This window comes from Chiloscyllium plagiosum, unplaced genomic scaffold, assembly GCF_037043375.1.
Source record: "Chiloscyllium plagiosum isolate Xiang-an unplaced genomic scaffold, Cpla_swu_hap1 HiC_scaffold_3, whole genome shotgun sequence".
NCBI classification, from domain to species: Eukaryota; Metazoa; Chordata; class Chondrichthyes; order Orectolobiformes; family Hemiscylliidae; genus Chiloscyllium; species Chiloscyllium plagiosum.
The window spans coordinates 30,180,058-30,206,645 of NW_028270141.1; the positions used below are offsets into that span (position 1 = coordinate 30,180,058).

Sequence of the window (26,588 nt, forward strand, 5' to 3'; positions counted from 1 at the left end):
CAGCCATTAGGCAGAGCACATGTGAACAAATGAATTGCTAATGAATAAATTCTAAGTCAAAAATTCATTATCATATTGATATCAGTAGTTTGAGGAAACAGTATATTTAAACTTTACATGTTGCCCCAAAAATCCATGGATACCAAAAGAAAAGCTATGACATTCTATTTTATGATAGGAAACTGGATTTATGAATTACAAAATCCAATACTTTGTCTCTTATGCGATGCAGGGGGTGCATGTGTGTTCTTGAGCTGCATCTCAATTTTAGTGGAGCAGCTTTATCACCTGAGAAGTGGCATGAGGTGAATCCCTGGGGAAAAAAAAAAGTGGTATAAATAGGGTGAGGGAAGAGATTCAATTCAGGTTGACCTGTTCACCTTTTATCAGAAGTCTATTCACAGGTCACAATTTTTAAAAATTACTGAAACTCTCCTATTTCACTTTTGGGAAATGCAGCTGGTTACTTGACTATTGCTTCAGAGCCAATTGAAAGTTGATTGAATGTTGTTTCTGCTTGGAAGGTGACATAGAGCATCGCAAAATCTACAAAGACATGGGGAAGTCAAACCTGATAAATCTGTTAGAATTCTTTAAGGATGTATCAAGCAAATTAGACAAAGGAGAGCCAGTGGGCATGACCTGTTTGGATTTCCAGAAGGCCTTTGACAAGGTCCCACACCAAAGGCTGCTAAATAAGATAAGAGCCCAAACTCCATTAAGGGCAATGGACTGGCATTGATAGAGGATTGAGTAATTGGCAAAAGGTAGAGAATAGGGATAAAGGTGTCTTTTTCAGAATGGCAGCTGGTGACTAGTGGAGTTCAGTAGGGTTAGTGTTGGACCTCAACTATTCATGTTATACTTTAACCATGGATGAATGAATTGAGGATACTGATGCTAAGTTTGCAGATGGCACAAAGACAGGTGGAGGGACAAGTGGTATTGAGATGCAGGGAAGCTTCGGAAGGATATGAACAGGCTAGGAGGGTGTGCAAAGAAATGACAGGTGGAATACAGTGTGGGAAAGTGAGGTTATGCACTTTGGTAAGAAGAATTGAGGCGTAGACTATTTTCTAAATGGGAAAAGACTTTGGAAGTCTGAAGCACAAGGAAGTTGGGAATCCTAGTTTAGGATTCTTGTCAGATTAACAAACAAATTCAGTTGGCAATTATGAAGGCAAATGCAATGTTAGCATTCATTTCAAGAGGGCTAGAATACAGGAGCAGAGGTGTACTGTTGAGGCTGTATAAGGCCGCAATTGGAATATTGTGGCAGTTTTGGGGCCCATGTTTAAGGAAAGAAGTGCTGGCTTTGGAGTTGGTTGAGAGGATGTTTAGAGCTGAAAAGGTGTTGCTGGAAAAGCGCAGCAGGTCAGGCAGCATCCAAGGAACAGGAGAATCGACGTTTCGGGCATAAGCCCTTCTTCAGGAATGAGGAAAGTGTGTCCAGCAGGCTAAGATAAAAGGTAGGGAGGAGGGGCTTGGGAAATGCAACAGGTGGAGGGAGATCAAGGTGAGGGTGATAGGCCGGAGTGGGGTGGGAGCGGAGAGGTCAGGAAGATGATTGCAGGTTAGGAAGGTGGTGCTGAGTTCGAGGGATTTGACTGAGACAAGGTGGGGGGAGGGGAAATGAGGAAACTGGAGAAATCTGAGTTTATCCCTTGTGGTTGAAGGGTTCCCATGCAGAAGATGAGGCGCTCTTCCTCCAAACGTCGTGTTGCCATGGTCTGGCGATGGAGGAGTCCAAGGACCTGCATGTCCTTGGTGGAGTGAAGGGGGGAGTTAAGTGTTGGGCTACGGGGTGGTTGGGTTGGTTGGTCCGGGTGTTCCAGAGGTGTTCTCTGAAACGTTCCGCAAGTAGGCGGCCTGTCTCCCCAATATAGAGGAGGCCACATCGGGTGCAGCGGATGCAATAGATGAATATTGGAGGTGCAGGTGAATTTGTGGTGGATATGGAAGTGTCCCTTGAGGCCTTGGAGGGAAGTAAGGGGGGAGGTGTGGGCGCAAGTTTTGCATTTCTTGCGGTTGCAGGGGAAGGTGCCGGAAGTGGAGGTTGGGTTGGTGGGGGGTGTGAACCTGACGAGGGAGTAACGAAGGGAGTGGTCTTTTCGGAACGCTGATAGGGGAGAGGAGGGAAATATATCACTGGTGGTGGGGTCCGTTTGGAGGTGGCGGAAATGATGGCGGATGATACGTTGTACATGGAAGTTGGTGGGGTGGTAGGTGAGGACCAGTGGGGTTCTGTCCTGGTGGCGGTTGGAGGGGCGGGGCTCAAGGGCAGAGGAGCGGGAAGTGGAAGAGATGCGGTGGAGGGCATTGTCAACTATGTCTGGCAGGAAATTGCGGTCTTTGAAGAAGGAGGCCATCTGGGTTGTACGGCCTTGGAATTGGTCCTCCTGGGAGCAGATGCAGTGGAGACGAAGGAATTGGGAATATGGGATGGCATTTTTACAGGGGGCAGGGTGGGAGGAGGTGTAGTCTAGGTAGCTGTGGGAGTCGGTCAGTTTATAGTAAATGTCCGTGTCGCTTCGGTCACCCAAGATAGAAATGGAAAGGTCTAGGAAGGGGAGGGAGGAGTCTGAGACGGTCCAGGTGAATTTGAGGTCAGGGTGGAAGGTGTTGGTAAAGTGGATGAACTGTTCAACCTCCTCGTGGGAGCACGAGGCAGCGCCGATACAGTCATCGATGTGGCTGAAGAGCTTCTGTGCAGAGGAGATGACCTGAGGTGTGCAGTGAGAGAGGGACTCACTGAAATCCTTGTAGAGGGAGGAAGAGAGCTTAGCTTAGGTTCCGAAAAGACCACTCCCTCCGTGACTCCCTCGTCAGGTCCACACCCCCCACCAACCCAACCTCCACTCCCGGCACCTTCCCCTGCAACCGCAAGAAATGCAAAACTTGCGCCCACACCTCCCCCCTTACTTCCCTCCAAGGCCTCAAGGGACACTTCCATATCCACCACAAATTCACCTGCACCTCCACACACATCATCTATTGCATCCGCTGCACCCGATGTGGCCTCCTCTATATTGTGGAGACAGGCCGCCTACTTGCGGAACGTTTCAGAGAACACCTCTGGAACACCCGGACCAACCAACCCAACCACCCCGTAGCCCAACACTTTAACTCCCCCTCCCACTCCACCAAGGATATACAAGTCCTTGGACTCCTCCATTGCCAGACCATGGCAACACGACGTTTGGAGGAAGAGCGCCTCATCTTCTGCCTGGGAACCCTCCAACCACAAGGGATAAACTCAGATTTCTCCAGTTTCCTCATTTCCCCTCCCCCCCACCTTGTCTCAGTCAAATCCTTCGAACTCAGCACCACCTTCCTAACCTGCAATCATTTTCCTGACCTCTCCGCCCCCACCCCACTCCGGCCTATCACCCTCACCTTGACCTCCCTCCACCTATCGCATTTCCAAAGCCCGTCCCCCAAGCCCCTCCTCCCTACCTTTTATCTTAGCCTGCTGGACACGCTTTCCTCATTCCTGAAGAAGGGCTTATGCCCGAAACGTCGATTCTCCTGTTCCTTGGATGCTGCCTGACCTGCGCTTTTCCAGCAACACATTTCCAGCTCTGATCTCCAGCATCTGCAGTCCTCACTTTCTCCTGAGAGGATGTTTATGAGAATAACCCCAGGGATGAACCCCATCATGTCATATGAGGAGTGGTTAAGGTCTTTGGGTCTGAACTTCAGTTCAGAAAGATGAACTGGGTGTGATCTGATTGAAACTTACAGAATAGTGAGAGCCTGGATCGAGTGACGTGGGGAAGATGTTCCCATTAGGAGTAGAGATTAGGACTTAGTAAAGGGATGACCTATCAGAACTTTGATGGGGAGAATTTTTTTTTCATCCGGAGAATATTTTAATCTGTGAAATTCATTGCCACATAAGGCTGTGGAGGTTAAGTCATTGAATGTATTTAAGACAGAGATACACAGGTTCTTGACTAGTAAGGGAATCAAAAGTTAAAGGGAGAAGGCAGGAGAATGGGGTTGAGAAATAAATCAGCCATGATCAAAGAGCAGACACAATGGGCCAAATGGCCTTATTCTACTCCTGTATCTTTTATGGGAAGAAATAGTTGCATGTATTATCACAAGGAAAGAAAAACATACCTTGTGCCAGTGTAGACTTTGTTTTGTGCCCCTTACTTGATCTATCCTGCACCCTTCCCACCATGTCCAAACCTGCTCCCCCGAGTCCAACACCTAGTACAGGTCAATGTGAGTTACCCATCTGCTGACTAGAAATCCCAGTTGGCAAGGGATTCGAGTTTTATTGGCTCCTTAATTAAATCTGATGATTTTAAATTGCTACCTGCCAGTGCTACTCCCAGTTGGCCTCTTTCAAAATGGTTCCAAGTCAGGATTATGGCAGGGAACTTGCACACAAGCCAGGGGCTCCAAATTGCCTGCTGAATTGCTCTGATCCAGACGTAAGCTATTTTAAATATCTAGTCTCCGATCTCTATTTGTGGCACATTTGTGTCATAGGTTGCGGTACAACCACTGGTAGCTTGTGGTTTGGGTAAAATATTGCCACCAAGTCTCATTTCTGTGTTGAATTCATGGGTCCAATTAATGAGCACTGGAAGAGGATAAACCACAATTGGGTCTTAATGAGAATGCATACTTGGTTTAACAACAAGATGTAGTGTATTGCATGATTGTAGTAGATAGAACCTCATTGATAAGTTAGGTGTAATTATAAAGAGACATAATATTATAAAATTAAAATACTGCAGATTCTAGAGATCTGAAATAAATACAGAAAGTGCTGGAGAATCCAAGCAAATCCAGTAGCATCTATGCAGAGACGAACAGAGTTGATGTTTTGAGCTCAATTCAGTGACTCTTTGGAAAACTTCAAGAAATTCAGAGTATATGAGAGGACTTGAGATGAAATAACACCTAAATGAAAATCTTTATGGAATGGAACTGTTCAGTATTATTGTGGAAATCTATCAAGAGCCAAAGATTACATCAATCTCCATGGGGACCCTGTGCTCGATTCCATCTCCTCCACCCATAGGCTGTCTGACATCATCAGATTGAGCAGTGCTTAATTCAACTTTGACACTAATGCTCTCAGAACCATTGCCTTAACATAAGTGTTTCCAGTTGTTAGACTAAGCAAACTTCTTAGAAGCTATTCTTCCTCAATACATTACCAGTCTTTGCCAATCCTGTTTGTCCTGGCAATGAAAAATATCATTGCAAAGAATTATTGACTCACTAAATTAGATTGAAGCATTTATATTTCAGAAAGAACTCCAAAATTTAGCAAACATAGGATAATTACATATTTCTTACATAAGATCAAACTGCAGAGAAACTGATTCATTCCCATTCTTTAGTTAAAGAAATTTCTTCTGAATTTCCTGTAGCATTTCTCAATAACTATCTTACTTTGGCGGACCTCTAGTTCTAAAAGATCTATTATTTCACAATTTTGTTTATGAGCTTGTTGCTTCTGCTAACCTATAACCAACAAGTTTTGAAATATTTATGTCGCATCATCTCTTGTATCTTTTTATTCTAAAACAATGGATGCAATCCTATGATTAAATAATTCCTTTTTAAAGTTTGGGTGAAGATTTGTAGCTCGGGTGCTCGTTGTTGTGGTTCTGTTCGCCGAGCTGGAAAGTTTTGTTGCAAACGTTTTGTCCCTGTCTAGGTGACATCCTCAGTGCTTGGGAGCCTCCTGTGAAGTGCTTCTGTGGTGTTTCCTCCGGCATTTATAGTGGCCAGTCCCTGCCGCTTCCGGTTGTCAGATTCAGCTGTCCGTTGTAGTGGCTGGTATATTGGGTCCAGGTCGATGTGTTTGTTGATGGAGTTTGTGGATGAGTGCCATGCTTCTAGGAATTCCCTGGCTGTTCTTTTTACCTTGGCATTTCATTACTTCCCATTGAACTGGCTGTATCTGCCAGGATGTAAACTTTACGGTCTCGGGGGTCAGAATTGGATGGATTGGAGGAGTTTACATTTTCAATTGCCAGATAGAGACATTTTGATACTGCGCTGGTCTTGTCATTGTGGTATTGACATGCGATGTGTGGAAATTAATGCATCATTCCTCTTGCGTTTTTAAAAGAGAATTTTCACCACAGTTGCACTATGGTAAGTACTCACTTCATAGTTTGCTTTTTTAGTGACATGTAATCAGATATACATTTGCAAAACACTTAGCATATGAAAAGTTGAATCATTATTTTATGTCATTTTTTTCTGTATTTATCCATCTGCTACTTGATTGAAAGTAAAATAATATCAAATTACTCCAATTAATTGTGTATTTTCCAATGGTTGTCAGTAGCTGAAGTTGGCATAAAACATTTTTGCATGAAAATACCACACTAAGCACTGCACAAAGCAAATTCCCAGCTTGGTAATAAGTGCCAAAGTGGGAGAAAGTGAAAGCCAGTGTTCTCAGTTTGCATTGCCATTGTTTAAATTATAAATCACAAACAGAGAGGAGCTCTTTGCAGTGACTTCACCAAAACCTGACACACCTTTTTCACTTTTCAGCTTCTCTTGCTGAGTTGTCTTCATATTTGTCCCATGGGTTACTTCATTCTGACATATTTCTTGGCATTCATTCCTGAAAGGAAACATTTCTGTGCACTGCTCATAATGCGTTTGGTTACGTATGAAAATCCTGCTCCAATTCTCTGAGAGCTCCATATTGTTGGCATTTTAAAGGGTTTTTGTCTGCGAAGTTGCTTTGAATCATGAATGTGTAGTTCAATGCATTGACAAGAGCATTTAAAAAACACACATAATAAATAAAACGTTACCTTCTCAAGTACAGCTGAATACAAAGCACTGTCAAATCAAATCTTTACTACTTCTTCCTAAAAGGTATTATACATATATCGTGTGATATCACTGAAAGCTTTATTATCATCTATAGGAGAATGCTTGGATTGTCTCCACTCAGTATTTTGGTTTTAAGTGGAACAGCTTGGCCTCTTTTTATGTTGGAAAGACATGTAGATAAGGATTAGTGTTCTTATCGCATTTTTCAAGTGTACTTGTTTATTGCAACCTGCATTTCACCCCTTTATGTGGCATGATCTGTGGGAGTGTGTGTGTGGGCTTAAGGTCTTTGATATCTCTACACCTCCATGCAGAATGTTCATCAAGAGCTTACGCCTTTTACAGTTTTTAAATCACAATTTATTACACTCGGTGCTCTACTCATAAAAAAAAGTACCTGCAACATACAAATTAGTTGAATGCTAGTTAAAAGTTTCTGAATGTAGGGCTGTTATAGTACACTGGTGCTGTCCATACTTCTGAGCCAGGGGGCCTGGTTAAAGTTCCCACCTGCTCCAGAGGTGTGTAATAACATTTTTGAAACAGTTTGATTAGAAAATATAGACAATTTCTATAAATGTCATGAAACAATGTGACTTTTGTTACATATATGAGTAATTAATGTTGTAGTTGAGGGAACAGAACTCTTGAGAACTGTCCATTTATCACTTGCCACTATTGTTTGATCTTGAGTTTGTAAGGTTTCTTCAGGTATTACTTCTCTCTCAAGCCAGATTTCTTAGTAACTGTTAGCCTGTGTTCTATTCTTACACTAAGGTGACAGAGCAACAGATTCCAAATGATAGAGAGTTCAACCTTTTCCTAGATCACCAACACATGACCACTGAGGTCACTGCTTGCTTCAAAGGCCATCCACAAAGTCAAACACCGTCACTACATCTCCTCACAGGTTTTCCAGTTTGCAACTAAAAGCCCTTTCTTAACATCTCAGTCATTTAACTAAAGGCATTCCATTAAGATTGAATGTAATTTTGCAGATTCAAATATTGATGAGAAATCTGAACTGATCATTCAAAATGGTGCAGCAGGACAATGGCGGAGAGGCTGCCCTGGAACTTCATAGAAAGCGATCTGTTTGATTTCAAAACTTACTCACATCGTTTATGTGCACTGCTGGCGATGGTTCTGCAGAACTGTGAATTTCAAAACCTAGTTGATTGGCTAATAATTAAACAGTTAGCCGGAACTTGAAGAAATAACCTTCTTTATTGAAGAAAATTAAGAACTGTACTCTGAGAAAGTCACGTTGAAAAGTCATGAAGCTTTCTATTTTAGTAGCTTATTGAAAACAAGTTTATGACATTAGCCTGCTAGTCCATTATAGCATTCCACAAATGTGCACAAGCACAGTATTTCATTCTGACAACTAACATGAATAGACTGTTGTTTATTTGAATGTTTCTGCCAAACAAAACTTTGACATGGAGCTTAAGATTAATTAGAAATGGTATCACTGCATAAAAATTAGCCAGCCATTTCTCATTGATGTTTTTGTGTCCTGACATGAACACTACGCCCACATCATTAATTTGGTAAATGCCTGAGTCTACAAACAGAGGTTGTAAACATCTCATTGCACACCCAGAATTTGAAAGTTTCTGTTTGAGTTTTCAGTATTGTTTGCATTACTTTCTACTTTTGTTCAAGTTTCTCCAATGCTGCAGATTCTTTGCAAACATAACAAAATTAAACAAATACTTTCAAAGAATAAACAAATTTGCATGAAAACAAATAATATGTAGACTGAATGTCGACAAGGGCTGCATCAGCTTCAGGATTTGTTTTCTGGATGAAATTGCTAAGAATATCTTGAGGCTATTCTTTCTTGCTATTCTTCAGATAATTTCTGCTCCCAGGCCTGAGGTACCAGAGGTGAGAGAGAAAGAGGTGGTTATTTCTTCGACTGTATAGCTACAAATATCAGCAGATTACAGATCGATTCTAAAAATAGCGAGTTTACATTTGAATAACCTGCAGAAAATTGTTTCACTGAGGAATGTTACAGAAGTGAAACAGGTTTTGCATCACACCCGGACAGCCAGCCTAAGAGGTGCTTTTGAGGCTGGCAGATTCTCATTTGCCCGAGACCTGTCAGTGAGCAGGAGTTCTGTTCCGCAGTACCATTAGTCAGTGGTGGCTACTGCAAGAATGACACCCATCCAAGTGACTCAGGCCAGACTTGAGTGATGACAGGAGAAATTTGGTAAAGTGAGGGTCATGGGGAGAAGTGGATGCAGTGAGATTGGCAAGGAAGGTAGAGCATGGCTCTCAAAATTACTTCTCCTACCTGATGCTGACTCCCTCAATCAGGCATTGAGTCCCTTTGAATGAGGAAACCCTTCTCCTATTTCACTGGGAGAGCAGATTTGTGTGTTGGTGACCCCTACTTGGTGACAGCCCCACTCACTGTTGGCTTTATACCAGTTGCCATTCATTGAGCATTAATTACTCACTTAATAGGCTCAATTGACAATAGTCTGGGAATTCAAAGGGCTGTGAACTTAATAAAGGTGGAGATAGGAAGGTGAAATGCCCTGTCCAACTCAAAATTCACCATACAACACAAGGTAGGGTGTTAGATTTTGCTGGGAAAAACAACTGCAGAGATCTGATTAAAAACAAAGTTCCAAAGAAGAGTCATACCAGTCTCGATGGTAGTTATACTTCTCTCTCTCTCACTGTTTCTTCCTGCAGATGCTCCCAGACTTGCTGAGTTTCTCTGGCATTCTCTGTATTTCTTAAAGAGCTCTGATACATGTTTTCATGTTGTTGATAGGACAACAATTTTAATGTGGCTCCTCTTGTGATGGGGAAATGAAAACCTCTTACTGGTGTATAAGAGTTTGTTTTCAACACACTTCTTCAGGAGGAGAACATCATTGTTTTGACTCCAATGCACCTTTCCACACTTGGTGATCTGTAACAACTCTTTCTAAAGCCTTTATAGTGGCAAACTCCCAGGTGTTAATGTTATCTCCGGGGTCTACAAGCTCAAACATTTCACTGAATTCTTTCAGTCCATGTGGCAGCAAGGAACCATCCCATAAGAATGCATAATTGCTTCAACTGTCTCCTTTAACAAGCTGAAAGGAAATCCCCAATCTTCTGACAATCAAAGAGAATGTTTCTCATCTCCATCTTTTGCAAAGTCTTTGCCAGAACCCTTCAGAACTGCTTAGTGTAGCCAGGATCTGCTGCCAGAGAGTCAATGGAATTTTGGAAATGTTGAGGAACCACTAGTATGTTGTTTTCATTTGGACATCCCCAGGAGAAATACCAAAAACAGAATATGGACTACACACACTAGATGGTTGACCTGACCAAGGTCTTTGACACAATCAGCCAAGAAGTGCTTTGGAAGGTAATAAGAACAATATGTCATTTGATTGGGCACTAATTGCTGGTTCAGAGGTGGGCATGCGATCTGGCAAGGACTGTTCTCCACTGCATGAGCATTATGGTCAGCATGAATAAAACTGAAGTCACAAGTCAACCTGTTCCAGGACTCATCTTTATCTATCTTGAACCCAAGATTTCATTCCATGGCAGGCACTTGTCAACAATAAGATTGCTTATCTTATCAACACATTCTCTTAAGCTGACTGTACTGATGATGAAATAGCTGCAAAATGTTTCAAAAGTGCACTGTTATGATTCTAGCTGATGGTATTACTGGAAAAAGTCACATCTTAATGTAAACCTGGCTTGATAGATCATGTTTAACCTTTGAAGTCAGTAACAGTGGTGGTTAGTTCCTGAACATTTTTACATAAGGCTGTCAATGTTCTTTACAAATAAACACAAGGTTATCACATGTATATGGCACCTGAGAAAAGCTGAGCGGCACCTTTCAGTCATGGTGGTCCATGGGTTGCATCCTCATTGTTCTAGCTTTCTGCTTCCCTGAAGCAACATCACTGGTGACTGAAGAGACTATTGCTAGAGTAACTGTCCCAGCCGCAGAGGTCACATCTATATGTGGTTGTTGATCTGCTAGAGCTGCTGCAGTCCTTCGTGCGTGCCCACTTGTCTGCTGCAGCACTCGTAAGCTTCTTTACCCCTGTTTTGAGGTGTTGGTTCAGATGCTTCTCCATTTTGTGCGGTCAGCTGCAAGCCTTTCCCAGGACTCCATAATGATATCAAGCGCTCAGTGGGTGTCTTCCCGGATGCAAGTTCTCCAGACAGGATATCCTATGGGATGCATCCATCCTCTACGCAGTGGACATGGCCCAGCCAGCGCAATCTCTGCTGTCTAAGCAGAGTGTACATGCTGGGAAGGCCAACATGAAATAGGACCACTGTGTCGGGTACTCTGTCTTGGCAGGATATGCCCATGATACAGCAGGTACTCAAGTGGAAGGTGTTCAGTCTTCTCTCCAGTCTGGTAAATATCGTCCACGTTTCACTGCCATACAGCAGTGTGCTTATGACGCAGGTCTTGTAGACTGACATTTTGTCCTCTTTGTCAGCTTGGGATTTGTCCATACTTGAGTCATGAGGCGAGCAAGAGTTGAGGCTGCTTTCCTGATCCTCTTGTCCACCTGAGAAAAATTGCAACATAAATAGCAAAACAAAGGTTCAATCTGTTTGTCAGCCCTATCCTTTAGATATTCAATTGCAGTGAAGTGTCACTTGTATTCTTTAATTCCTTACTTAATTGATTCTTTACATCTTTGAACTAGAGACACCTTTGCAGTTGGGATGACCAAAAGCTCTTTTCAATTCTGACAACTTGGAAACTTTCACAAGATCTCTTCCAAAATTTGCAAACTAAAACAATTTTATTGGATTAAAACTTCTGAACTGAAAACCATATTCTTCAACTATGCTGAATCTGAAAGCGGATTCTTCTGAACTGAACCTTGCTCAATAGTGTTTTTCTGTATATCATAAACTCAATGGTATAAACACTGCTTCATTTAATTTCACACACATCTCAAGAAGCACGTACTAAGTTACATGAGTCCTTGGAAATGACACTTTCATTTGGCTCGAAGGTCGAAGACGAGTGTGATGGAGGGTTGTTTTTCAGACCGGAGGCCTGTGACCAGCAGTCTGTGACAAGGATCAGTGCTGGGTCCACTGCTTTTCATCATATTTATAAATGATTTGGATGTGAACATAGGAGGAATAGTTACTACGTTTGCAGATGACACCAAAATTGGAGGTGTAGTAGACCGTGAAGAAGGTTATCTCAGAATACAACGGGACTTTGATCAGATAGGTCTTGATATGGCAGATGGAATTTAATTTACATAAATGTGAGGTGCTACATTTTGGAAAGCCAAATCAGGGCAGGACTTTTACACTGAAGGTCCTGGGCTGTGTTGCTGAACAGAGACTCGGAGTGCAGGTTCATAGTTCCTTGAAAGTGGAGTTGCAGGTAGAAAGGATAATGAAGAAGGTGTTTGGTATGCTTGCCTTTATTGGTCAGTGTATGGAGTAAAGGAGTTGGGAAGTCATGTTGCGGAAATTGGTTAGACCAATTTTGGAATACTGCGTGCAATTCTGGCCTCCCTGCTATAAGAAGGATGTTGTGAAATTTGGAAGTTTCAGAAAAGATTTACAAGGATTTTGCCAGGGTTTGAGGATTTGAGCTTTAAGGAGAGGCTGAATAGACTGGAGCTATTTTCCCTGGAGCATCGGAGGCTGCTGGATGACCTTATAAATATTTACAAAATCATAAGGGGCATGGGATGGGGTAAATGGACAAGGTCTTTTTCCTGGAGTGGGGGTGTCCAAAACTAGAGGGCATAATTTAAGGTGAGAGGAGAAAAATTTAAAAGGGAGCCTGCGGGACAACATTTTCATGCAGAGGGTGGTGCAAGTATGGAATGAGTTGCTGGAGGAAGTGGCGGAGGCTAGTACAATTACAACATTTAAAAAGCCACCTGGGTGGGTATATGAATGGGAAGGGTTTAGAGGGCTAGGTCCAAATGCTGGCAAATACAATTGGATTAATTTAGGATATCTGGTTGGTGTGAACGAGTTGGATCGAAGGGTCTGTTTCTATCCTGTAGAGCTCTATGACTCTATTCATGTCACTTTTCCAAATGACTTTCTAACATCTTGAGAAGCAAAGAAGTTTAAACTCTCAGAACTGAAACCAAAGCCAATGTGGCTCTGTTATGATGTTAATTTGTATTATACCCCTTTGTTACTCTATTCTTTAGTAGATGTCAAATATCAGCCTGGGACTGAAAAGGAATAAGGCTGCCTATCAAGATGAATATCTATAAAGCAATTTTCCTGCTCATTCTGAATTCATAAGATGTGGACTGTGAACCAGTGTCATGTTAAGAAGTCCAACCACTTTCATTGGAGCTACATTCAGAAGCACTTCAAAATCAGATGGCAAGTCAAAATACCAGACACTGAGGTACTCACATGAGCATCCATGCCAAACATCCATACCATATTAAGACCCTTCCAACTCAGTTGACCTGATTATGTAGGCAGAATGTCTGACATTCTCATAGCAAGGCCGATCTTCTCCAGAGAGCTTGCGCTGAGGTGCAATGTTATGGTTGAGGGAGAATACCAAAAGCAGTGCTACAAGGACGCATGAAAAGTTTCATTTAGAACTTTTGACAGAGACTTCAGGTCATGACAGAAATTGGTCTGGCATTGTTGCACCTAGGGCAAGCAAACCGAAAATGTTGTAAACTCCTTGATAGGAAATACAGTTGAGAGGCAGAGAGAAAACACAAGAGGAAATCTCAAGCCAGTAGCCCATTCATCCAAAATATAAGCTGTATTATCTGTTTTATTTGCAGCAGAACCTTCCAGGCACAAATTAGCCTTATCTACCACTTTGTTACACCCAGTAGAACCACAGATGTTGAATGTGGATGCCTTCCCTTTGAAGGATAACCAAGAGGATAAGGATACAGGGGCTCAGTGGTTAGCACTGCTTCCTCATAGTGCCAGGGACCCAAGTTTGATTCCAGCCTCTGACAACTGTGGAAACTCCACACAGACATTGTTCCCATTTCTGCGTGGGAGCTCCGGTCCCCTCCCATTGTCCAAAGATGTGCAGGTTAGGTGGATTGGCCATGCTCAATAACCCTGGGATGTGCAAGCTATGTGGATTAGCCATGGGAAATGAGAGGTTTCAGGTAGGGGCTTGGGTCTGGGTGGATGCTGTTTGGAGGGTCAGTGTGGACTCAATGGGTGAATGGCCTGCATCCACACTGTGGGGATTCTATGAGATCCCTTGTACAAATATTTGAAGATAAACATTCAAAGCAGCAACTCCCAAGATAGCATAAAGGAACACCTAGTGAGTGGTGAGGTGATTCCCATGGAACAGCTGAATCAGGGAAACTAACATTTGAGATATCCAGTGAGTAAAACCTGCACTAATACTTATGACACAATTAAGACCAAAATGAGAATGAAGAAGTTCAAAATATCAGGTGGTCAAACTTGAACACATTGTCATGGATGTTAGTCAAAATTTCTTTTATTTTTGTCTGGATTTTTCTGACACTTGAAGCAGTCACAGAAAGTCAAAGTTAGGCAAGGTAGTGAAAAGGGCATTTGATAGACTTGCCTTTATTGGTCAATGCATCCTACAGCTGTACAGAACATTGGTTAGGCCACTTTTGGAATAATGTGTGCAATTCTGGTCTCCCTGCTATAGGAAAGAATTTGTTAAACTTGAAATGATGCAGCAAAGATTTACAAGGACATTGACAGGGTTGGAGGGTTTAAGAAAAAAGGAGGGGCTATTTAGGCTGGGACTATTTTACCTGGAGGGTTGGAGGCTGCTGGGTTATCTTATATAGGTTTATAAAATCAATGGGTGGCATGGATGAGGTGAATAGCTAAGGCCTTTTGTACAGAGTAGGGGAATCCAAAACCAGAGGGCAGAGGTTTAAGGTGAGAGGGAAAAGATATAAAAGGGACCCAAGAGGTAATGTTTTCACACACACAATGGAATGAGCTGCCAGAGGAAATGGTGGAGGCTGATGCAATTACAACATTGAAAAAGCATCTGGATCGGTCCATGAATAGGAAAGGTTTAGAGGGATATGGTAAAAACGGGGACTGCAGATGCTGGAAACCAGCGTCTAGATTAGAGTGGTGCTGGAAAAGCACAGCAGGTCAGGCAGCATCCGAGGAGCAGGAAAATCGACGTTTCAGGCAAAAGCCCTTCATCAGGAATAGAGTGACTGCAGAGTGGAGAAATAAATGAGAGGGGAGTGGGGGTGGGGAGAAAGTAGCATAGAGTACAATAGGTGAGTGGGAGTGGGGATGGAGGTGATACGTCAGAGAGGAGGGTGGGGAAAGTAGCAGAGTACAGTGGGTGAATGGGGGTGGGGATGAAGGTGATAGGTCAGAGAGGAGGGTGGAGTGGATAGGTGGAAAGGAAGATAGGCAGTTAGGACAGGTCATGAGGGCGGTACTGAGTTGGAAGGTTGGAGCTGGGGTGAGGTGGGGGAAGGGGAAATGAGGAAACTGGTGAAATCCACATTGATGCCATGGCGTTGAAGTGTTCCAATGCAGAAGAGGGATATGGGCCAGTTGCTGGCAGATGGGACTAGATTACTTTAGAATATCTGGTCATCATGGACAAGTTGGACCAAAGGGTCTGTATTTGTTATGACTCTGAATTCTGAGAATATCATGAATTCCTTCTGAGAAAATAGGAAAAGTTAGCAAAACCTTAAATCACAGCGATTGAATAAAAAGATCAAAATAGCATTCTAAACATGTGGTTTAAAATGAGTAGATGTTTGCAAAAAGCTATTATTATTTGCTATCCAAGCAGTTCTGCATCCACACACTCTATCCAAGACAGCGGACAACTGTGCTCCACTTACACTTTCCATTGACATACTTCTCTCAGCTTTTTATCCTTGATCCATTTCTTTTAGGAGGTTTGGCTTTGAGGAGTAAATGAGGTGGACGGTGGTCTCGTATCATTGTTGTCTTGCAGAGTGATGAACAAGCCTAAGAATTCCAGCCATCAGTCAGTATCGCCACAAACTTACTGCTCTATCATAAAAAGCATGGTTCTCTCCAATACATAAGGTGACCTATTGTGTTTTTCCTCCCAAATGATCTCAATCTTTACTGAGACTTTGCTTTGCAAACTGCAATATACTGGAACAACCTGTCTTCACACTTTCACTTTTTTGACCCATGGCTGGCCTAATACTGGTGAATAGAACAAAGAAACTCTGTTCAATACTGAAGTTACATTCTGCTGTAAGTGAGAGTGGTTCGCAATGAGACACAAATTTGGCTGCCAGACTGTCAAATGAACAGATCTGAAAGTTGGTGTGTGGGAGGGTGATTCTTAACATTGTTGAAGCTCATTAGATGCAAATTGTGATCTCAGTCTGTTCTTCAAGGTTGTTGCGAAAAAATTGCGACGGTGCATATAATGTCCATTTTAAAAATAATAGTGTCTGTGAAGAAAGGAAACTTGATGCCTGTCACCAATGTGTTTGTAATTTACACGTTTCACTTTGTAATCTTTATTCTCTGAATCCTGACTGCACTAAGTACACTGGGAACTAGCAGTATGTCAATTCACAGAATATATTTATACACTTTTCTTTGTAAAAGTTCAAAGATCTCAAACAACAGACCATTGTTCTTACTGTCACTTGGAGACAATCAGATGATATAAAATTGATTTACTTTGTGTCTCCAATGCGTCTAAGTGACTTTTAGCACATTTGTCTTATTTGATGGATTGATTCTCTTGGATGGACATATGACATTTCATTCACGTTTTTAAATTATTGTCATTAATTAAAATGCAATGCTAAAGATTGCATAAATACTTAAATAAAAGCAAGCAAAGTCTTCAGTTGTCCGGAATAGCTCACTAAACTTGCTTTTGTCAGCACTTGCAGGAAAGATTTGTCATTGCGTTTCCTGTAATTGTATATTGTGATTTAGGAACTGCTGTTAGATTGTAAAGGAAGCGTTTATATGGTACAATGAATTCCAGCTTGATTTTTGGGTGTAATGTTTGTAATTATGAAATAAATACAAATGCAAAATTATGCTGGCATAGAACTTCAATTCAAAGTTAGTGATTACTTACATGACATGGTTTAATTGTGATGGCCTTGATAACTGAGGGTGGGGACCGGAGGTTTGGGGTCTTGGGGAAGGGTGGTGGTTTTATGAACAAGTATAGAGATTATTGACCATAGTACTTAGAGGGGGATGGAAGCTGCAAGCATGAAAAGTATTATCTATCGGGCAATTTAGTTTTGAATATTTATTTTGGTTGGCAGGTTATCATAACAGTTGTAACAAACAGTATTTAAATCCCTTTTAATATAAAGAATTTGGATTTAAGATTCCTTATTACAAAAACTGGAAAACCTTTTCTTAAATCTTGACTGTTTGTTACCCTTTTTGGGACAAATGCCAGTTCTCAAGATGTATAGTTCATTTAAACTATTTTTGAACTCGTTAAATGAAACTACTTTACTTCCAAATGAATGTTACTTTTTTAAAAAATATAGTCTTAATAGAGAGTGTTTCAATCTTGAAATGCCTATTTCTGGACCTCTTGCGTACATTCAATGTTTTACCACTCTGACCCTTGCTAACGTCTAGCAAGGGACTGTCAAATTAACAGAATTTCTTCCATTGGGTCAAAACACAGGTCAGCTGTGTTGTCACCAATATACCGATTAGCAGACTTACTTTGCAGGGAGAACCAGTTACTTAAATAAATCAGATGCTTGATATTTAATACATCAGATGTCCTTTAGCACTCCATAAAATGCATTTGAAAAAAAATTAATCCCAAAATAATACATAAAACAACAATGAGACATCCATGTGCATCCTATTGAAATCTCATTTTTTAATCCCATCAAGTTTTGTTTGCACATGCATAGGAGAAGACATTGACCCAGCCAGCACAGAACCAGTTCTTACTTAGAGTGAACCCCTGATATTCCTGTATTTTTTTGCTTTTTCTCCCCCCACATTATCTCTGCACCCAAGAAGGGCTCTGCAGTCGTGCTTATATTTTCCCAGAATCACCCATGGCAATGCATGTACATAATAATACAGTAAAAAATACACTATTTTACAAAGACTTTATTCTACATTTTCCACCAACAGGAAAACACCCAGGTGGCTAGTGAAACATTAGCAAGCAAAACCTGATAAGAACAATCCTTCAAAACACATTTTTCTTCTTTAAAGAAACTCTAGATAGCTATTTTCCCTGAATATTTGCAATCTTACAATTGTTTACCCAATTAAAACAATTTCAATTATAATATGTAATATAAAAGCTAGAATTAAAGGACTGTTGCAAGTCATAGAGCCCTTTTTGTTGGCTGGTATTTTGCAAGTAGGTTAAAGTTCATTCAGCTTTCTGTTTTATTTTTAATTCAAAGAACAACACATGTTCTGCAAATTTTATTGACAATCTAGTTACAATTATTATTCTAATATCTATGGTTGGTACAGAGAGTTCTTCCTTTGGGCACTAAAGTTGGTGTTTGCACTAATTGAAATAGTCTGATAAATTTTGAGAAACTGCCCATAGTTGTTCACTAATGCCACATTGTTCTAAATCTCCAAAAACACAACTTGTTTGCAGTCTGTGAAGAAAACCTTTGATAAAGGTGCTTTTTGGGATTCTGGTTGGCAATGTACGATCCTGCCATATGTAATAGATTGACTGTCCCTTTATAACAGGCAGGATTACAAGTATAACAATAGTTACTTTGTACATGCTTCAATTATCATGCAAAGCACATAAAGTATATGGGACTAGGCACTGAAAGCTTAAACCCTGCAAAAAATATTTTGAGATATTAAATCACAATTGCATAAATTAAAGGTACAGCCTATCTATCATTTTTATTGCCATGATTTTGATCAGAACCTGTTGTAGTTTTTGATTTTGCGGTACAATCAAGAACTAAATCATCTTAACTTCTATATTAAACTCCTGTTGGATGTTAAGACTTCCTGTCACTTGCAATACTCCATGAAAGTCAACATTTTTATGGAGTTGTGGAGACTCTGCAGAGAGGCAAAAAAATGGCACGTGGACCCTGGGTTAGAATCTTGCCCCATTTCTATGATTCCATGTTGTATTCTGACTGATGTCAATTTTTGTTGATGAGCAAAACAGGCCAATAATGACATGCATATGGAGAAATAAGTGTCCACAGACCATTTGAACTCTATGCTACAGCAATGCCTTAATCTACAGTGTGGGTACTATGACTTGTAAGAATAATCTTAAATGTTAAAGGTAAAGTTTCTATAACCGTCAAGCTGCAATTTTTAAAAAAATATGAAGATGTCTGCCCATGTTAATGAGTGTTGAAAAAAAACCTCAAGCTATCAAGATATTTAAATCTACACACCTTTAAAAACGTCTGCTAGTGTCAGTGAGGGTTGATAAAACCTGTGCCAGTAGCTGCAGTAGATGTTTATTTACATGACATGAATGGTTGTCATTAAATCATTGTTAACATTGGCTGATTTCCACAGTCTACACTTCCATTTCCCACCCAAAGGTGACAAACTGGCTGAAATAACTGCACAGAGGCCGCTATCCCATCACCAAGTCACCCTTTATATACATGTGCACAGTACACTGGCTGTAGCCAGTCAGCTTGGAGTCAGTTCTGAAAGTGAGGAGATTCTGAATCTACTGTTTATATCTGTCATCCAGGGTTTCCTGATGGACCCAGATTAACAACCCCAATCAAGGATCTCATAGTCAATACGATTCATCTGGTTCCAATGTGGGCGGCACGGTGGCACAGTGGTTAGCACTGCTGCCTCACAGCGCTAGAGACCCGGGTTCAATTCCCGCCTCAGGCGACTGACTGTGTGGAGTTTGCACGTTCTCCCCGTGTCTGCGTGGGTTTCCTCCAGGTGCTCTGGTTTCCTCCCACAGTCCAAAGATGTGCAGGTCAGGTGAATTGGCCATGCTAAATTGCCCGTAGTGTTAGGTTAGGGGTATGGGTGGGTCGCGCTTCGGCGGGGCGGTGTGGACTTGTTGGGCAGAAGGGGCTGTTTCCACTACTGTAAGTAATCTAATCACCACATCAGCTCCTGGGTGACTGGAAGTTGCTGTGGCAGTCTCAAACCCAGTTTTTTAGAGGTGCCGAGCATTTGCACCTAACTGTTGGTATTAATATTGAAACATGGGAAGTTTAGCAAAAGGCAGATGGCCAGAGAATTTAACTCAAAGGTTATCCACTTTAATTGTCATTAAACGAGTATCATGGTACCAAAGCAGGTAGATGGAGTTAAGATACAAATTAGCAATTGAATGTATCTGGTCCAGTTATTATCTGAGACTTGTTTGGAACAGTGGACAAGCAGAAGAATTCAATTATTCTGATTTAATGTGATGTTAATCACCTAGTCTTCAAGAATAATGGAATAATTTTCTAATACCTTGGTATATTTCTTTCTCCTAATATTTCAGTAACAGACTGCTACCTTTTTGTACTCCTCAGTTTCTCATTTATTTCAATTTCATTTTTTCAGACAAGTTGTACATGGGACCAGGACAACTGTATCAGGATTTACAAAATCTAATGCATGATTTAAGTGTGATTGGCCAGATTACGCAGCTTGTTGGTACCTTAAAAGGAAATTATCAGGTATTGTAAACTTTACTTTACTAAAAATAAAACATTATTTTTAAAAATATAGTCATAGAGATCCACAGCACAGAAAAAAGGCCACTCAGCCCATTGAGTCTGCACCAGTCAAAAGCAACAACCTAACTTTCCATTTTCTAGCACTTGGCCCATTGCTTTGTATACCTTAGCATTGCAAGTGGACATGTCTTAGATGTTATGAGAATTTCTACCTGCATAAACATTACAGGCAACAAGTCCCACATTCCCAGATTGGCTGTAGGTTAATTTATTTTCCTCGCATATCCTCTAAACTTCCTGCCCCTTACTTTAAATCTCTGTCCCGTAGCCATTGATTTCCACATACATCTCAATCACATTCCCTTTCAGGAATGTGATTGTTGGACGGAGTTGGGGGGGGGCAGTGTTTGATGGGGTTGGGGTGGGCGAGGTTGGGGGTCGGTATTGAACAGGGTTGGGGGCGGGCGAGGTTGGGGGCAATCTTGGAAGGGGTTGAGGTGCGGGCGGGAGGCGGTGTTGGACAGGGTTGGAGGTAGGCGGGAGGCGGTATTGGACAGGGTTGGGGGGTAGGCGGGAGGCGGTGTTGGACAGAGTTGGGGGCTCGCGTGCGATGTGATGCTGCCTTATCTCCTGAACACGGAGCAGACTTTACAGAAAACTCAGTCCCTGCGGAAAGGCATTAACCGAATTAACTGAATAATCAATGATCTGAACAAAATAGTGCCCGCCCATCTCGTTCATATAATCAAGGTTGCTCTGTATTGATTCAATCCTTTTGATATTTCATTCCCCAAATTCAATGCAATTAAAATTCAAATTTTCTACAACAAAGAACTGCCTTAATATTGCCCACTTCACTCAATTTGCAAAAGTCAGCGTGACTTGCATTGGTTGAACATATGTGAAGAAATCGTGAAGTCATAGGTTGAATTGATCTGACTGTACATCTGCTTGTTGAAGAGTAAAGATGTGACCTGAAATCTTTTGGCTCATCATGTTTTTATAGTTTGTATCTTTAGACTTGAATGACCTAATACAGGGGAACCCCGATTATCCGAATGTGATGAGCGGGCTCTATTTCGTTCAGATAATGAATTATTTGGTTAATCGATTAAATGCCTTTCCTCTGGGGCTCAGACTTTTTAACGTCAGCTCCATGTTCAGGAGACTAACAGCAGCACATAGCATGCGAGCCCCCCGTACCCCCCGTCCTAAACTCCAACACCACCCCCAGCCCCCATCCCCATGCAACACCGTCCCCGTGTCCAACACCAACCTGCCCCCTCAACACCGCCCCCCCACCCCCAAACTGCATCCAACACCGGCCCCACCCCTAACATCCCCTGCCTCCAACAGTGCCCCCCGTCCAACACCGCCACCTCCCCACCCCCAACACCCCCTGCCCCCAACCCCGTCCAACACCGGCCCCCGTCCCCAACCCCGTTCAACATAGCCCCCGCCCCCTGCCCCAACATCTCCACCCCCAATCCGGTCCAACACCGCCCCCCTCAACCTGGTCCAACACTGACCACCCCCCCCCCCGTCCCCAACCCCGTCCAATGCCCACCTCCTCTCCGGGGCAGCTGGACTGGATACCAACACCAAGCATTCTCTCTCTCTCCCTCTCTCTCTCCCTCTCTCTCTCTCTCTCTCCCTCTCTCTCTCCCTCTCTCTCTCTCTCGCGCACACACACACCCACCGGGATTTAGGGTTTGCCCCTGTGTAGAACTCCAGGGACAATGTGGGGGAGAGAGAGGGTGGGCAGACAGTCATTTGGAAATGGTACCTGTTTACTCACTGTAAACAAAAGACACAATCATTGTTGGAAACACGCCTTTGATGTAATGTTTCCATCGGGATCTCGAGAGCTCCTTCGGAAAATTGAGGTTCCTCTGTATCTAAATGTTAAAAACTTCAGCAAGAAGGGTCACATGGAATGCATCCTAAACTTCTCAAGCTCATGAGTAAAGAATCAAATGGATATCTGTTTAACATTCTCAGGAATTGATTGAGTCAGAGTTCAATCACAAGAGATTCTGTCTGCTTATGGAGTGTGTCATACAGCATGGAAAGACACCCTTCAGTCCAACCTGTCCATGCTGACCAGGTTTCCCAAACTAAACTAGTCCCATTTGCCTGCTGTTAGGCCTATAGCCATGAATTCTGCAGAAGGACATCAGCCTAATCACCGGGTTTGTAAAGATTCAGCGTAACCTCCCTATGTTGGTACTCAGTGCCTCCATTTCTGAAGCACTGTATCTGATATGCTTTGTTAACTATTAACTCAATATGTAACTCCAATATCAAGTCTTCTATGCTTTTACTCGATATCTGTGTCATTTAGACTATGTTGCCTCTACCTAACTCTACCAAATGTATCATCTCACTTCTCTGTATTAAAGAGATATGCAATAAAGGAGTTTGTCGCTCTCTAATCCTGTGGCACGTCCACCCATATCTAAAGAAGTTTGGCTTATTGTGTCAGGTCTCTCTGCTACTTCTACACCCCATTTTATTAGCCTCTAGCTTAGCTGACTTATCCGGCCTAAATATAGTCACCATTCTTAACCATTTTCTCCTTGTCCATTACTTCTACCATGTTGTGGTTCTGTTCGCCGAGCTGGAAGTTTTTGTTGCAAACGTTTCGTCCCCTGGCTAGGCGACATCATCAGTGCTTGGGAGCCTCCTGCGAAGCGCTTCTTTGATGTTTCCTCCGGTGTTTATAGTGGTCTGTCCCTGCCGCTTCCGGTTGTCAACCGGAAGGAAACATCAAAGAAGCGCTTCGCAGGAGGCTCCCAAGCACTGATGATGTCGCCTAGCCAGGGTTCGAAACGTTTGCAACAAAAACTTCCAGCTCGGCGAACAGAACCACAGCAACGAGCACCCGAGCTACAAATCTTCGCACAAACTTTGAACTTCTACCATCTCTGCTTCTTCCAATATTTTCTAACATCTTTTTTCCTTGACAGCATTATGAAGTAATCCAACCCAATTGTTACTACCATTTTACAATTTTCATGCTGGTGGAAGATTTTTTTGCTTTTCATGTTAACTACACTTGCTTTGCCTATCTCATTTCCTTCTTCACTTCTCTTTCAACGTTTGTATTTCACATCAAATACACTTTATTTTTAGTTCCATCATTTTCCATATTATCCTCACTAAGAAATCCTGACTTTAGTTTCCTTATCTTTCTCCTCCATGTTGGAGAATGCATGGTCTGTACCTGAATCAACTCTTCCTTAAAGATCATCCATTGTTTCATTCTGTTTCTTTGACTGCCAATATTTGGTTTTGTTTTGTCCTGGCTAGATTACCCCTCATCCCATTGAAATTAGCTGTCTTCCGGTTTAGAACTTCTATTTTAGCTTGTTCGTTGTTCTTTTCCATTACTAATCTAAATCTTATGATAGAAGTGTTGGACGCATCTTACTCAGTTGTTCCCCCACCAACATTCGCTCACCTCATTCCCTCGAACCAGTTTCAGCAGTGCCTCCTCCCTGATTGCACCGAGAACATACTGGCCAAAGAGATGCTGCTGAACACATTTCAGAAATTCCTTCCCTTCCTTACCGTGTACTCCAGTTACATGAGTAATGAATGGGATAATGTTAAAGTCACCCAACATCACCACTGGCATTTATTGCACATCTCTCTGTGATTTTCCTGCAGATTGAAATATATAAGGTCCTGTGAGAGTTAACATTTAGGGTCCAGTGACCCTTCTGAAGAAGAGTTCTGAAGAAGGCTCACTGGACCTGAAAAGTTGAATTTGTTGTCTTTCTACAAATGCTGCCAGACCTTCTGAATTTCTTCAGCAATTTGTTGTTTTCATTCAGATTTCCACTGTCCATATTTCTTGGTTTTATTTTTGAGTAAAATGATCTTTGATTGACAAGTGGTATGGGGAGTGTAGAAAGGAAAAGGGAGTTTAGGTCCCAGTCAGATCAGCCACCATCTTATCCAGTAGTAGAGCACGCTTGAGGGTCCAAAATAACTACTTTGGATCCTATTCTTGTATTTATTCCTATATTTTTTTCTCTGACTGTAATTTAATTGTCTTTAGACCATTTCCCTTCCATCAACCTTTACATCAGGTCACATTTGATAAAATGCACTGCCCAGTGATCCTAACTTCGGTGGCCATGAAGTGCTTTGAAAGGCTGGTCATGGCACTAATCAACTCCAGCCTCCCCACTACTCTTGATCCACTCAAATTTGCCTATCGGACCAACAGATCCAAGTCAGATGACATATCACTTGTCCTTCACTCCTCCCTAGAACATCTTGACACATAAGAATCCTACTCATTGATTACAGGTCAGCCTTCAACACTATTATACCCTTGAGACTGATTACTAAACTTAGTGATCTCGGACTAAGCCCCACTCTCTGCAACTGGATCCTCAGTTTCCTGATCCACAGGCTACAATCAATGAAGATTGGGGACAATATTTCATCCTCACTAACAGTCAATTCTGGAGCCCCCAGGGGTGCATACTCAGTCCCCTATTGTACTCGCTGTATATCCATGACTGCGTTGCCAAATACCACAATAATGCCATTTAAAAGTTCGCTGATGACACTACCATAGTCGGTCGAATCTCAGATGGCAACAAAACAGACTACAAACGGGAGGTGGAAGACCCTGGAAAAATTGTGCACTGAGAACAACCCAGCTCTCATTATTGATGTTACTCATGCCACCATGCACATTAACAGCACAAAGGTGGAACGGGTGGAGAGTGTCAAGCTCCTGGGAGTGGTCATCCATAGTAAGCTTTCTTGGACTTTTCATGTGGAAGCACTGGTTACAAATGCCCAACAATATCTCCTCTTCCTCAGGCAGCTGAGGAAATTTGACATGACAGCGAATACCCTTGCCAACTTTTATAAGTGCACCATCAAAGCATTCTGTCTGGATGTCTCACTACCTGGTATGACAACTGTACCTTTGAAGATCGGAGACGGTTACAGAGACTGGTGAACTCGGCCCGGACAATCATAAAGGCCAACCTCCCATCTATAGAATCCACCTACCAGCTCACAGTCAAGGAAAGGCCGCCAGCATTCTCAAAGGTCCATCCCTGGCAATGTTTTTCTACAACCTCTACCATCGGGGAGAAGGTACAGAAGCCTGAACACACGCACCAGCCGGTTTCAAAACAGTTTCTACCCTACTGTTGTTAGAATACTGAATGGACTCTCAAACTCTTAACATTCTGTACCTGTGTTTTTGTTTTTGCTGCTATTTATCTATTATTTACAATCTATGCTACATAACTCTGTGATCTGCCTGTATTGCTCATAAGACAAAGCTTTTCACTGTGCCTTGGTACATGTGACAATAAATTAAATTCAGTTCAATACTTGTGCCAAAAGGTGGCAAATAACATTCATATTACACAAGGGCCAGTAATTGACCTGAAAAATGAATAATAAGAATAACTTAATAATTGAACAGTGAGCAGAATTTTGGAGAACTTCAAAAGGACAATGACACATTGGTAGAATAAGCAGACAAGTGACAGATAGAATTTAATGCAGAGGAATATGAAGTAATGCTTAAGTTCTGTTAGAAAGAACACAGGCAATTTAAAAGAAAATTCTGAAGCTGCTTGAGCAGAGGGACGTAGGTGCATTAATGATTGAGGCTGACAGAATGGATCGAGAGCACAGTTACTAAAGCATACAGCATATAAGGTTTTATTAAAAGGTGCATAAAAGGAGGTTCTGTTAAGTTTATGGAAAAGCACAGCAGGTCAGGCAGCATCCAAGGAGCAGAAGAATCGACGTTTCGGGCATGAGCCCTTCTTCGTGCCCGAAACGTCGATTTACCTGCTCCTTGGATGCTGCCTGACCTGTTGCACTTTTCCAGCAACAGATTTTCAGCTCTGATCTCTACCATCTGCAGTCCTCACTTTCTTCTTTTAAGTTTATGTTTAACATTGGCTTGGTCTCAACAAGAGAATCGAGTCAAGTTCTGGACACCACACTTTCGGAAAGAAATGAAGACATTAGAGAGTGCAAAAAAGGATGAAGAGAATGGTTCCTGAATAAAGAAGTTCAGTTACATAGATTGGAGATGTTGTGACTCCTTTCCTTCAAGAAGAG

The 26,588-nt window shown here is 42.0% G+C and overlaps 1 protein-coding gene across 4 annotated transcripts in view; it reads left to right on the forward strand.

Moving 5' to 3' along the window:
- The window catches only part of arhgef10 (Rho guanine nucleotide exchange factor 10), a 279,666-nt gene that overhangs the window by 157,168 nt on the left and 95,910 nt on the right, over nt 1-26,588 (forward strand). For all 4 annotated transcript variants that reach the window (XM_087978293.1, XM_043679118.2, XM_087978304.1 and 1 more), the window contains one exon: nt 20,359-20,474. In XM_087978293.1, the coding sequence (XP_087834419.1) occupies nt 20,359-20,474 (116 nt within the window). The remainder of the gene's footprint in view (nt 1-20,358; nt 20,475-26,588) is intronic.